The sequence below is a fragment of the Manacus candei genome, unplaced genomic scaffold, assembly GCF_025592945.1.
Source record: "Manacus candei isolate 608988 ecotype Guabito, Panama unplaced genomic scaffold, ASM2559294v1 h1tg000033l, whole genome shotgun sequence".
Classification (NCBI taxonomy): Eukaryota; Metazoa; Chordata; class Aves; order Passeriformes; family Pipridae; genus Manacus; species Manacus candei.
The window spans coordinates 9050944-9065375 of NW_026138081.1; the positions used below are offsets into that span (position 1 = coordinate 9050944).

The 14432-nt window shown below is 45.4% G+C and overlaps 1 protein-coding gene across 1 annotated transcript; it reads right to left on the reverse strand.

Annotated features, from left to right (window-relative positions):
• Positions 1-11552: 11552 nt before the first annotated feature.
• CHAC1 (ChaC glutathione specific gamma-glutamylcyclotransferase 1) lies at positions 11553-14026 on the reverse strand. The gene is made up of 3 exons (XM_051791887.1): positions 13720-14026; positions 13592-13627; positions 11553-13336 (listed from the first exon to the last, which is right to left on the reverse strand). The coding sequence occupies exons 1-3, from the start codon at positions 13972-13974 to the stop codon at positions 12905-12907; spliced, it is 723 nt and encodes a 240-aa protein (XP_051647847.1). The 5' UTR covers positions 13975-14026; the 3' UTR covers positions 11553-12904.
• Positions 14027-14432: the final 406 nt, after the last annotated feature.

A 14432-nucleotide genomic window follows, 5' to 3' on the forward strand; every position in this document is an offset into this window, starting at 1 on the left:
GTATTCCTCATGCTACTTGATTGTAGCAATTTACTCAGCAGTTATTACAGAACTGTTAAATATAGTTCACTTATCAGTGCTATTGAAGACACTTAAAGGCGATAATTTTCTTAGGTCCTGAGAAGTTAGGACTAAAAGGTGCTGTTGTGTCCCACACTCACACAATTTTTGTAGTTTAGCTTGTAAGAGATGTCCAGTCAGAAGGGTCCCCAGAATATCCATTTTTCCCACTGTCACACATGGTCAACAAAGTCTTACCAAGCAACAACATAGTTAAATCTAAAACACCAAAAACCAACTACAATATTCTTTTGCAAGACGACAAGAGTGACTGAAACTGTTACCTTCTCTCAAAAAATATTGTAGGGTAGTTGGAGACAGGAGAAAGGGATTTCTGCCTGACCCTCTGATGTTGACTTTAACCCTCACACAGGCAGACGGGACATAGCAGCCAGGCCATTGATAAATGCAAAATTATGAGCCCCAATGCACTTTGCACTATATCTTCTCTCTGGATATGGTTACTATCAGCACCCTAGAGAATGGCAAAACCAAGCAAGAAAAGCTGGGAAAGAAAGAACAAGCAGAATGATGCATCGAAGAAACAAGAAAATAACTTGTCCTTGCTCACCACAGACAGATTGTGAAGGTCAGCATCTAAGATTATTATTCTATAGAAATAGAGCGCTGAAGTGTCCTCTCAACTCCTTTTCAAAATCATGTTGATCAGACGGACAGGGACTTGCATCGCACTGTCCCCAGAAATTGTTCTGTTTAGCTGTACAGTCACTGTGCAGTCCCTTCCACACAAACTGCTACCACTTTTTTAAATTATTTGGTTCCTTGGCTTCATGATGTATTCAGAATTTTTCTAACTTCTGTTTTAAAGTATTTTATGATCAGTTGGAGTCCACTTTTTCTAAGTCAGTGAAAGATTAATTAACCCGCAAGCCATTTTCTCTTTCTATCATGGGTCAAGTCTGTCATCCTCTCCATTTAGTCAGCCACTAGATCTCCTTTTCCTATTCTGCAAAGAGATAAACAGGAAGATTTGCACCTGGAACTGCTTTAATTCAGTATTAATTCCAGGTATTAATGCTGCTCCGTCCAAATGCAGTGTTATTTCCATGCCTTCTCCCCTCTCTGTTGCATGCTTTCCCCACCACAGTGTATCTGCTCTTTGCTGTCTCATGTTCTGTTTGTAGAAAGCTGCCTGTCTGCCCAGAGCTATATCTTGCTTTATTTCCATATTCCCAATGTATTTCCTTTAGCAGCATTTCGCAGTGGGGGAGGCACACAAAGCTCAGTGGGAAAAGCTCCATGCAGCAGGAATAGGGATCTGCACTACTTGGACTGTGTAGCTCAGGACAGCCAAGGTGCTACTGAGAGGAGGAAGAACACAACTGATAAAATCACTTGGGGGCAGGATGTGGATCGATGTAATTTGGGAAATGCTGCCCTGTGACCACTGCTCTGCCTGTCCTGATCTCCTCTTAGTGGAGTGAGCTGGTGTGCTTCTGCTCCCAGATATACTTACAGGCTCCTCAGCTTCTCACTTCTGCCTCCATTGCTTTTTTGGTTGTTTTTTTTGTTGTTGTTGTTTTTTTGTTTGTTTGTTTGTTTGTTTTGTTGACTATTCAGTCTGAGACACACATTATAACTCTCGGGGAGCCCTACAGGCATTGTCTTTTGTTCTCCTTCCTGCTCAAGAAGGGATGGTGGTGCACACCCTGCTGTCCTTCGGAAGTTTCTGCTGGAGTGGCTGGAAAAAAACAATTTGTAGCTTATTACCCAAAGGGATGCTACTTGCATGTGAAGTATAACTGAGATACGCATACTAAAATAAAGGCAATCACATCTTATTCTCCTAGAATTTTGAAGGATTTATTTTTTATTTGCGGCCTGCACCAGTTGCATAGCAGTGAATGAGAGAGGGGAAGTGGGAGCATCATTATTAGGACTATACAGGTGGCCCAGCTCTCAGATTGAACCAGTAGGTCTGTAGAGCAAGCAAGTTGTTCTTGCAGTGCTCACATTAGCATGTGCTTCTCTGAAAAGCCTCAAATGCCTTGTGAAACAGAGGAATGCATAAGATGGGTTGGGTTTCTTCCAGCTTCACCCTCCTCTTAGCTCCTGCATACTACCTCAGAAGAGTGAAGTTACTCCAAAGCTAATGGGTATTCCAGGCATTTTGTACCAAATTCTAATTATAGAATGTTCTTCTAGGGGCATATGAGGGAATTTGTTTGCATCCCAGGCATGAGGAAATGTTTCAGTACTCAGGTATGAAACAATGACTCCTTCCTTCCTCAGCTGATGAGCATCACTGGTAGAATGAGGTAGAGGAAGAAAACATTGAAACATCACTTTTGTGCCTTCTTGAGTTTCCCATGGACTGTCTCTTCCTTCTTTGACAGGACTGCTGGTTCTGCTAAGTCTGCTGTAGTTAACAGGAGACCTAAACATCCAGGGATTACAGTATCTCTTGTCATCTCTGTGATATTTTTTTGCAAGCACTTGTTTTTTTCCTCCCTGCTCCTTAACCTCACCCAACTCTTCTCAAGGCCCAAGTGTTGTCTTTGGTGCTTTCAGTTGGTAGGGAAAATGCTTCTGTTTAAAGGTGTAAATTTTTAACTGCATGACCCTCATGCCTTACCTCAGTGTTATGAGAACTGTGAATTAAGATAAATCTAAGCATACGTGTAGTTTGTGTAATTTGTGTGCACAGTTACCCTGAATAAACCTTCACCAACTTTTTCAAAGCAAGAAAAAGTTATTATTATTGTTGCACAGAGATTAGAACCTCTTTGGAAATTCACTACTGGTTTAGACTGCCACACAAAACTGATTTGTAGGAGTGGACTATTTGTTAAATTTATTCACACTTTCTTATTCAAACCAAAAAACTAGTGGCTTTCTTCTCAAGACAAATTTAAGAAATGCTCTCCTGCTAGGTGAAGCAAATCCTGTTGCTCTCACCTCTCATCTATTCTTGTAGTTTCTCTGATGTATCCCTACACCTTAACTTCCCAACTGGGTCTTCCTCTAGGAAGGAATAAACTGCAGGTGGGAGCCCTCCCTCCATATCAAGGTTAGATGTCATCTGTCTTTCAGGAGGCTGTCTTTCAGGTTTCTTTTAAATTCTGGTGTTACAGTTTCCCCTGAATTGAATTCAGTAGAATTCAAACATAGAAATTCTTGTTTCTATTCAGGTTGGTGAGTGCATTTCAGAGTTTTGCAGCTGGTTTTATAATGCTTGTTCTGCAACAAGGTTCCTGAAGAACTCCCCTCCCAGGTAGGGTCTTTGCTGGGAAAGAACATTCACGTTAATTGGGAACCACTGTTCTCTAATTCACAGCATTCTGTAATTCAAGTAGCTTTTCTCCATAGACGAGTCTAGATTTGTATTAGAATCACTCTAAAACCCGAGTTCCTCACAGAAGTGTTTCCAACACAGTCACCTTTGGCAGTCCTTGCCCTCCCCAGTCAGTCAGGAGTGGCAGCACAGAGTGCTTGTCTGTATTTCACTCAGGCTACGGAAGGTTGCTGGGGTTTTTTTAATGGAAGAGTCAGCAAATCTCACACATAGTTGGCTGAACGCTGCTTTGGGTTTTTTTAAAACTACATTAAGCTTTTTGTGTGTGACTGCAATTAGCTACGTGCTGATCAGCGTAGCGTGCTGCTGCCCAGTAATGCAAAGGCACGTGGCCTGACACACCCTTGAGTAACGCTTCGTTGTCTGTGATAAAGCTCCCGAGTTTTCCTTTGCAAGCAGAGGAAACAGAAGAGATGTTCAGAACTTCCAAAGAATCCTGAAAACTAACATCTAAAACCCCCATTTTTTTGTATCACTCCATGCATCTAGTGAGTGCTGATGGAAGGACCTTTCTGAGTCTCGTTTCTTCTTGCTGCTCCTACTCCTTCCACAGAGTTCACATGAACACTTTTGTGAACAACTGCATTCCTGCAAACCCTTTTTTTGCCATTTAATTCAGATTTTTCTTTGATTTAATCTCATTCATAGAATCATTTAGTAGAATCATGGAACAGTTTCAGTGGAAGGGCCCTTTAAAGATCATCTAGTTCCAAACCCCGTGCCATAGGCAAGGACACGTTTTTTTTTGAAATGGATCTTTAAATAGCTCTAAAGGTGCATAATGGTATATTTCAGTCTCTGGATTTCAAGGGCTCCTGACACAGTAATTCAGCTTCATGATGTCTATTTGTCCAGGTGACTGCAGTCTACCATCATTCTCTGTATGTTTAGAGTTTGGAAGAAGTTCCTGTGTCTAGCTTGCAGTCATAATTTTACTGAGATATGTATTCAATCTCATTAGCATAAAAAAAAATTCTACTTTTTTAGTAATTTGACACTCAGATCAATTCTTGTTGACTAGTTGAAAACTTACTGAGATTGTGATGTTGAATCTGAACAAGAGGTTTTGAAACATGGTGCTGATTTGGGACTGGAAGTCATGACGATTTCTTTTACAGGCTGCTGTAAGCTCAAGTGCTTTATATGATTTTGAAACACGCCATCATGAGCTTTGTGGAAAGAGGCTTGCTTCCCTGCCATGGCTTTGATAACTTGCTGCTAGCATATGCAATCAGAGGTATATATTGTATAATTAATGTAATTCAGTTACAATGTGGTTTGCTGTCCTTAGTTATATATCATTGTGTCTGTCTGGAATCAAGTAACTAAATATTAACACTGGGAACTGGTTTGATAGAGCATTCACAGACAGATTAGAGAAGCCCAGCTCTGCCTTGCAGTGATATAATTGATAGCAAATGAGAAAAGTAATGTTGTTTAAATTTTTAATTTAAAACAGATCTCATGTTTGAGATCTTACAGGAATTAACACAAGTGAGAAATTTGGAACTGTTAGCAGCTAAAAGAGCTTGGAGGGATTGCAAGAAATTAGAGTGATGCCTATAAAGCAAAAACACCCCAAGCTATATAAAAATGTTTCTCTGCTGAGCTTAACTTTTAGTTGACAAATAAATATTATGCAAGCTTAGGTACGTGAAGGTTTAAGAATACTGAGAGCAAATGACTGAACTTGCAACCACACAGATCCTCACTGAACATGGCAAACATAAGAGTATCCATGAAAATTCGAGATGACTCTTGCATGTTTGCATCAGGATCTAGTGCTGATTACATGAGCACACATTATCTTTTTTTCCAACACGATATCTCTGAATACCCAACGTACAGTTCTGAGTACTCTGAAAAACATCATCCCTCAATATTTCACAATGTGCAAAGTCATGGTATGCTTTTGAAATCATGTTCTTGATTTCTCAGTTCCCATCTGTACAATAGAAATTATTCCTCTTCACAAAGGTTTTGTGAAGAGGAATTGAAGCTTGCAAAGGTGCCACAGTGATTTGCAAATGCTGCTATAGTGATTTGCAGAGAAAAGTCAAAATGGAGAACAGTCCCCCTGCATTTGGAGCAAGGTGTGCATAAACAAATATAGGACAATACAAGAGGAAAAGGAATTGAACTGCTGCTAATTTTTACCATCCTCCCATCAAATGAAATGAGGCAGCAATCCTCTGGGAAAAAAAAAGTAGTGGATATTTATTCTGAATGAGGCTAGTCCCGCAGTTACTTTTTATCCTCAGTCCCGAACTCATCTGCCCTCAAATTGTAGGATGTATTCCCAGGAATAGATTCAATATATATGTAGTTTAGAGACACAAATGCTGCCAGAATTGACTGTGCTGTGCAGCAACAAGAGACAGTTTCATCTGGCTCCTGCCTAACATGTCCAGAGGTAATTGAGTCTCCTAACAGTTGCTGTCCAAGGGAAGATGAAAAGCAGCATCTACCATAGCTGTTGGAAGCTGGGCATTCCTGCTCTTTTCCCTCTCTAAAAATGGGATTTTGTGTTTGTGGAGAGGAACAACTTCAAGAAAGACACACTCTTATAAAGCAGACCAAAAGAATGAATGTATCTATAATCTAAAATGAATTTATACTCTGAGAACCTTCTAGCTGGTTGAAATATACTTCTGGCTCAATTTTACTTAAAGAAATGGGTATTTCACCGTAAAACAAGAATAAATGGAAGAATTTCAGCCCATGATATCAATAGAAGCACCCTGAGGACACAGCTGCTGACCCCAGCTGTCTGTAACAGGATCTCCCACTTCTGCGCACCTCCAGCCCATCAGCAACGTGTTGGCCGCGGTCCCAGGAGGTCACTTGCAGCACTGGCAGTTGTTGTGACACATGGAAGCACGTGGGCCAGTGCTGCCCTGGCTTAAGGTGCCGCTCAAGACGTGAGCAGAGGAGGGCAGCCCCTGCCTCTCCTCTCCATCCCCCGGGGCCAGGGCATCGCCTTCTTCCTCCATCCCATGGTGCTTTGTCAGTGTGGACTCAGAGTTTGGAAAGGCTGGTGTGCCGTCTAGACAAGGAGAGGATAAAAGGCTGCTTTTTTTAGTTTGTTTTCTAAATGTTTTCAAATGTCACATATGCTTTGTGTAGACAGAGTTTAATATCAGCAAGCTGGCTGTGGTTGCTCCCCAGGCAGTTCATTTGTAGATGAGGTTGTAATTGCTGTGAGTGGGCTGGATGCGTGGCTGTGAAATTACTTCCATATTGTCTGTACTGTTGGTGTCTCTTGGTCCATAGCCCCAGTTCAAGGCAAAGCAGAGAGCTGAGGCCATACAGTAGTGAAATCCAGTGCTCACACTATGCTCCTAGCCTCCTTTCACCCGTGAATGAGGACACATGGGGCAGCTGCAGTGCTGTCCAAATGAGCACACTGTGTCGTGGTGCATGTGCTAGTGAACCCCTTGACCTGCAGAAATCTGCAGCTGGAAGTGCACTGCACAGCTTGGTGCAGAGCGTGGGCGGTGTGCCCAATGTGCTGGAGGGTGTTTCATGCTCTCTGTTTGCACAGCACAGGTGAGCTGCATGTGCCCACCATGTGCCCAGCCAGGTGCATGTTCATCATGTTTCTGAAGGCCAGGCTTGCTAACCAACAATGGTGAATGAAACCTCTTCTCTCCAAAAGCCATCCTGTGACTTGTCTTCCTGTGGGTGAAACACAGATTTCCAGGTGTCTCAATAGCTGATACCTGCTTGTGGACAAAGCAGCACTCTGGGGCTTTGCACCTACTATGTGAGCCAGCAGGACTTGAGTAGAGGGATAAAAACTTCCCCTTTCCTTTGGTGACAGGAGTTTTAAGTGCCAGTAGCTAACAAGTGCCTCTTCAGTTGTCAGGCTCAGGCCAAATTGATCCCTGGTGGTTTTAATTGAAGCTTCATGGAAATGAGTCCTATTAAAACGGTGAGGTGAGTGAGGCAAAAAGCAGCGTAAACAGGAGGACATAAGAGAGAAGTCTTTGTTCTTGTGTCCCCAGAGCAGCCCGGCATGGTCTGGGAACAGTGTGGTGTCCCCAGCTAGGAAAACAGTACCTCTGTCTTTGAACTTCCCTGACCTTTTACGTTATTTCAGTCTCATTCTCTGGAGTTCAAGGTACTGGCTGTGCTTCAGGAATTTGCAAGCATAAACACTCATCAGTGTGGCTGGCACTACCATGAGATGAAAAGGGAGTTGAGAAAGGATAAAACACATCCAAAAGCCAAACAAAAAGTGTACAGGGTTTGTAAACAAAGCATGTAGAGCTTCCCCAGTGCTGCCCAGAATGCCTACTTCCTTCCACCCTCCCTCCCCTCCTGAGCCTGAGGCTCCTTCAAAGCCGTAAGGGACTTCTCTCTCATAACTTTAATACAGCATATAAATTAGGGAAGTTTTCACTTAAGCCAAGGCAACTAGTTAGTAGGAAATTCCTAAGTCCTTTGAGCAGCTGCTGGTTTTGCTGCAAGTGTAGTTTTTCCACAGCCTGACTGTAAATGTATTTTATTTCAATCCCTTCCTGTTCCTCCCATGCATGGGGATCCATGTTGTGCTTAGCAAGGCTGAGTGCTGGTGACACATTGCTGCTCAACCATGCTTTGGGACCGCACATTTTTAGATTGCATCTGTCCTTGATTTCTAAAAAAAAAACCTTTGGATTTGGTGCTACTGAAGTATGTGCTGTGTCATGAAAACTGGCAGCACCAAAGTGAGAAGTCTGACTCAGGGAAAATCTCCCATCCAAATTCTGCTCATTTGTTTTCTCCTCTGCCTTTGGGATGAAATTATTGTGCTGAATGTGATATAACCCCATTTAAACTTTCACAAAGGTCTTCCAGGCCTCGATTGACTACCAGTTTTTGGAACATGTCAGCAGTGCCATCATTCTGGCACTGAACTATCTATAATGTGTTGTAAGAAGCATCAAAGTGCACAGGTGACCACGTCTGTGTGTTTTGTGCTGGATATTTTATGCAAGGTCAGTCTCACTTGTCCTGGTGCAGCTGTACACCCAGTAGACCCTCTTTCTTTCCCCTGCTTTCTTTTCCCTCCAGTCTTCCCTGGTAACAGGAGCAGAAGAACACGCTGTTACCAAGCCAGACATGGCTTCTGGATGCATTCAGTCTGTATTCAGTGTGCTTGAAGTGCTTCTGCTGCAGAGGGGAGTGCTGGCCAGAGCGCAGCCTCTCCATAGCTGAAAAGCACCAGCTGCTCTCACTGTCACCAGCCGGTCAGCCTGTGTATAGCTGTAGAGGCTGACCTGGAGCATTCTTTGGGATTTTATCTTTTGCTATTCCTCAGCCTGTGAAACATCTGTAGGTAATTAAATCCACATTTCAGCCTGTCTCTTGGGCAGCAAGCAGACACATGTGGAATAACACATGTGCTACATACAACCAGCTGCAGCTCCTGCAGCAGCTGTTAAAGCCAGCATGTGCCATCCCTGTGACTTGCAGGCTGCCTGCAAGCCTCTCCCCACCACACACCACAGAGCCCCAGGGGCCCTCTCAAGCCTATCGGTATGCCTGCAGAGCTGCACCTCTTCCCTTCAGCTCCTCCTGGGACTGAGATCCCACATGGGCTCCTCTGCAGCCCTCAAAGTCTGTGCTAGCCCCACTTCTGGGATGCTCAAACAAGCCATTGGCTGCTTTGGCACCATCTGAGGAATGCTGGTCTGTTCCCTACTCCTCTCCTACCATCTCCCTCCCTAAGCTGCATGCCTTTATTGCCAACAACCACAAATATGAGTTTAGTCTCTAATTTTCTGACCAGGCATCTCATCTAGAGAAGTACACAGAGCACAGGTAAGTTCACACTTTGATGATGCTATATTTAAACTACATTTTTACTAAAGCTGGAATCACTTTGGTAGAGACTTACTTATGGTCTCTTCTGTTCTCAACACTGTACCTTGAAACTGAGATGATACTGTGGCACCTAAGAACCAGAGCATTTTTTCTCGGGTTTGAGTTCTCTGAATCCTTTTAACACTGCTGAGTTTTGTTATTCTTTCTCCTGCCCTAAAAAGGACTGTGTCCCCTCAGGAGCACTTTATACATATGAAGACTGAGGCTGGATTAACTGTTGTCATCTACTTTATTTACCTTGTTTATGCCACTGCGAAGCAGCTGGGTAGGTCCTCTCTTAATATAGTCAAGGAAGTGGTGACTTAGGACCATGTTCCAAGGCCGTGTGGGAACTGCTGGGCAGGAAAATGGAAAAGGCTGAAGAAGGAGTTGAAATCACGTGAACTGTGCTGGTATAGAAACTTTGGAAGTATGTGATTGATAGTGCTTGTAAACATTTCTATTGCAATTGGTTTCTAGTGGGGAGATGCCCTGAGAGGCACAAGCTTTTCATAAGGAAGTCAGAGAAAACTGCACATGCAAGAGGAAGCTGCTAGATAGGGAAACATCTCCAGAAGTGTCTGGCAGCACTTTACAAATGAAGGCAGTTGTCCTACCCTCTGACAAGGACAAGTGCTCTTTCCCAGGCCAGCTGTCTGGCCAGTGGCAGAGCTGCCAGAAGCTGAAGGTGGCCAGCTGTTTTGCCTGGGAGAGGAAATGGGGAGAGGCATGGGGAGAGAAAACCTATAGTGAAACGTATCTGGGGTAGGACACTGTATGTTACCACTGACCTGGCACTCCCAAGTGCTGCAGTTGTGAGACTGCCTCCAAGCAACAATTATCTTCCTCACATTTGGTTTGTCAGAGGCAAGCAGCTGTGGTCCCCTGTCTTTAGTAGCATTACAAAGGTAATCTGGGCATGTAGAAAATGTTGCAGGGTGCTGTCTCTCCTCAATCACATGACCAAGGTTCAAATCTGGGATGGTAACCTTTTAACTCAACAACTGACCAAAAGGTGACCAGTTCCCAGATTTGCAGTACACAATAAAAGCCTCGGGAGAAAAAAGTTACATGATACCTCATTGTCTTACTGACTTGAAGATGCAGTGACAAATTGACAGCAGCAACCTGCCATACTCACCACGTCCGGTTAAGAATATGGGGTTCTTTCTTTGGAAGTCCCCTGCAAAGAATTCCTTGGGAACAAAATGGTATTTCAGTGGTGTAACTGTGCTTAAAACATTTAAGTTTTTCAGGGAAGAAGAAACAGCAGCCAAAGGAACATTCCTAGCACTGCTGGGTTGTTCACCAGCATTCATTGCCTGTCTTTTGCCAGAGAAGTGAAAAATCACAGGGCCAACCCAGGCTAGGCAGGACGAACAAAGCAAGGACCTCTCCCTGCACACTGGCAATGCAGATTCATTCCTGTCAGTGGTGTCTTTGAAAATCTGAAAGGTGTGAAAATGTTTTCGTTTTATCTGAAGCTGTTTTGGAATCTGACCCCAGTCTTGTACTAGTAAGGGAGTGTTTCCCTGTAGCTAAGCTGAATCTTTAACCCTTTGATTTTCCAACTGGGGGATACCCCAGCCCCCCTGCTATGTGCAGCTGCTCAGCTGAAGCGAGATTCTCCACAGAACAGTGAAAGTGTAGTTTTCTCTAGTCTGTTATCCCTGAAACACGCAACTGCCTTTAATTAGTGGTAAATTCTATTGTTTCAATTTGTTTTCATTCCATCACTCCAGTCCTGAGGCAGGTAAGAGTGGTAGGTACAATGATCTGCTGGTGCTGAGGCAGCTCGTAACTGGAGGAGTGGGAATGTACCCCTGTACACAGCACATGGTGCACGAGGCAGAAAAAAAATAACTGTCTCCCTTACTGCAGCCAGCAGATCTGGCTGCTGCAGCAGTTTCTTGTCCTTCCACTATTACTTCTTGGAAACAGCAACACCCAGTTACGCTCCGAACGAAAATCCTTTGACCTGTAAAGGAAGAATCACATTTCTGTGCCTGCCCTGCAGAGTCAGGAGGGCTGGCTTGTATCTGTTGTCAGCACCAGCACTCCAGAATCAACAAGAGCTGGAAGCTGAGGACTGAATCCCCTTTTCTCAAAGGGAAAGAGTCAATCTTCCAGTAGATATAGCCAAGGCATGCTGCTTAGCAGAAAGATGATTAAAAAAACCAAAGCCAAATAAACAAAAACCACAAAAAAACCCATAGGAAATACAGCAGCATTAGCAGTTATGGCTTTGTTTTTAAAAACAATCACCATTAAAAAAAAAAAAGACAGGGTGAACTATAAGTCACTATGAAAAAGACCAACACCAAAGTACATGAGACTGACTTTGTCAGTTTGTTTTATTACTGGGCACAGCACCGTACCACTTCATATACATACAAGCCACAGTAATACAAACAGTCTCTAGCCTTTTTTATAATTAAAAAAACACATGGTATTTGGGAGGAGCCAACTGTCCCAGGAGTCAGCTCTCAAAAGCTATTCTGCTGCAGTTGCAGTAGTTTTTCTCACAAAATACTATGGGTTTTCATGCTGTTAATACATGAAGCTGAGAAGTCTGAACTTGTAGCAGTGCCTCTGCTTAACATGATCAAGGCAGGCTTTTCAGCAGCTCACAGGCTTTCAAGTATGCTCAGTCACGGTCCTTTGCAGTTAAATGAAAGTGTGCCAGACACCCGGGTATGGAACTAGAACCCTCCAGTGCTTCTATAGAAACCCACATTATCCTGAAGCACCAGAGGTTTATCCACTACAGGGCTAGTTAAAACACTCCTGCATCCTGACAGCCTTCCTGCAGGCAGCACAGGCTTCTGACACAGGCAGGACCATTTTCTTACAGAGTCAGTTAAGTCTATAGCAGCACAAGGTCAGTGAAGCTTGGAAAAAAGCTTGCCATCAAAGCAGGCTTAGCTCCTCAGAAAATGGATTTAAAACTAGAAGGCACAAATGCAAGGCTGAACATGGGCTGCATACCACTGTGGCATGTGAACAGTTTAGATACCCCTCCGAAGAAAAAATATAACACATAATAAATACAGTTTGACATTTTAGAAAACAAGTGCATTACTGTGATCCTTCACAACATAAGTAGGATGCACAAGAGCCTGAAGAGCCCTGTTCACTTAATATTGCACAGAAGTCCTAAAATTTAGTGTCAGGTCATTGTACTGGAGGTGGGACATGGCAAGGAAAAGAGTTGTACTTGGCAGAACCTCCCGAAGTCTCCACCATCACGCAAGCAGCTTTCTGCCAATCTGAGGTAGAATTGCATATATACTGCTTAAACCCAGTCAAGTCCTGCTCAACTAGTCTTCCAAGAAAAATGAAAAAGTGCACAGAACAGATGAGCCTCTTTCTTCTCTAAAGAAAGTGAGTGCTTCAGCCTTGACTCCTGAAAGCAAGTCTTACAGAGCAAAGTTCCAGTGAAGATCACTTCACCTGGAAAGCAGTGATGGCTAGCATGATACTGCAGATAAGGAGTATAACAGGTAATAATTGCAAGTCTTATAGTAAGTGTTTTACTCTTCACTTCCTCCCTCCCCTACTACTTGCTAATTCTCCCTTTACTCACTCAGTCCAGTATATTTAACAGAGTCAAGACTGTCCCCACTGCTTTTTCCCTCATGTCCCTTCTACTGGAAACCTGAAAAAAAATTTCCTATTTCAACCCTTAGACTTCTGAGGGACACTGGCAGTTTCTTCTAGAGATTCCTCTGTGTAGTATAGACATGGAAGGATGGAAGTAAGAGCCTCCTCAATGGAGAAGAGATGTTTATCCTCTGCTTGAGGACAAAAGTAACGCATAAAGTCTGCCAGTCTCAGCAAGTACTCAATGTTATGACCAGCACAACCACTTGAGACAATGATTTGAGCTGCAATCTCCTCTTCAGATGCTGGGCCAAGGTAAGAAGGATTCTGGGGTGTTGCAATGTAAACAAGAGCCAGAATGGGTTCCTCTGCATCTTTCTCCTGAGGGTAGAACTCCACAAACTTAGTGTCATAGCCTCCCAGGACAGCTTCTCGCACGTTGAGATACTGAAGTGATGCAGCAACTTGTTCCCCACGGACTTCATAGGCTACACCCCATGTGCATGCCTAAAAATGAAAGAGCCAGGTGGTTATGGGATGCTGTAACTCCAGTGGCCTGTCCACTAATGCTTCAAATCAAGGCTCCCCCTTACCTTAGGGGTCTCTGCACAACTGATAGCAGGGCAGAGAAGGATAACACGCTCCACAACCCCCCCGCGATCCCGGGGGGCCTCAAGGGCACTCGACTGCAGACACCTCTTTCCCACTGCTGATGTGGGCACCTCCCCGGCCCAGGTCAGCCACCACCGCCCCGGTACTCACCCCGCAGTCCTCCAGCAGCGTCACCACCCGGCCGGGCTGTGGGGACAGACAAGGACAACGCCATTAGAAGCCGAGCCCGCGACACCGGCACCCCGCAGCCCCCCTACGCGGCCGCCCCGTGCCCTTACCATCTTCTCGCTGCCGCGGTGGAAGGTGTCACCCTGCCAGAAGCGGCGGCTGTACCCGCGGATGAAGCCCACCTTGCGCGACGTGAACTCGAAGCCCGGCCTCCACACCAGCGAGCCGTACCCGAAGATCCACACGGGCGCCGTCAGCCCCGCTCCCTCCGCCTGCCCCGAGGGCGAGGAGGATGAGCAGGAGGACAGGAGCGGCCGCGGCGGCGGCTCCGGGCACTCCTCGGGACGCTGCGGGTCGCGCTTCATGTCCGGCGGGCGGGGCGTTCGTGGGGCCGCGGCGTTTGTGGGGCCGCACACGCCGCCGCGGCGCTTTAAAGGCGGCCCGGGCCGCCCGCCCCGCCCCGCCCCGCCCCGGGTGATGCAACGAGGGCGGGAGGTTTCGCGGCGCCGCGTGTGGGGTAAAGCGGGGCACGGGTTGCATCAGGCGGGGCTCGGGCGGGGCCGCTCGGAGACGGGGGCTCGGTCTGTACGGACGGCGATCCGGGAAAGCTGCCTGCGGAACACTGCGTCGCCTGCGAGATTCCCGCCTGCTGATGCGAGGTCTGACCCGCTGCCAGACCCCAGAGGCCAGTGGAACGAACCGAGCGTACCCAAAAGGGAGAAACTGGGGGGGAATGAGCGGGCAAGCCCTCCTCTGGAGCCTGCCCCACGCTCCCGGCCTTGCCTTCATCCCAGAACGTGAGGTGCTGCCTTGGAAAACCGAG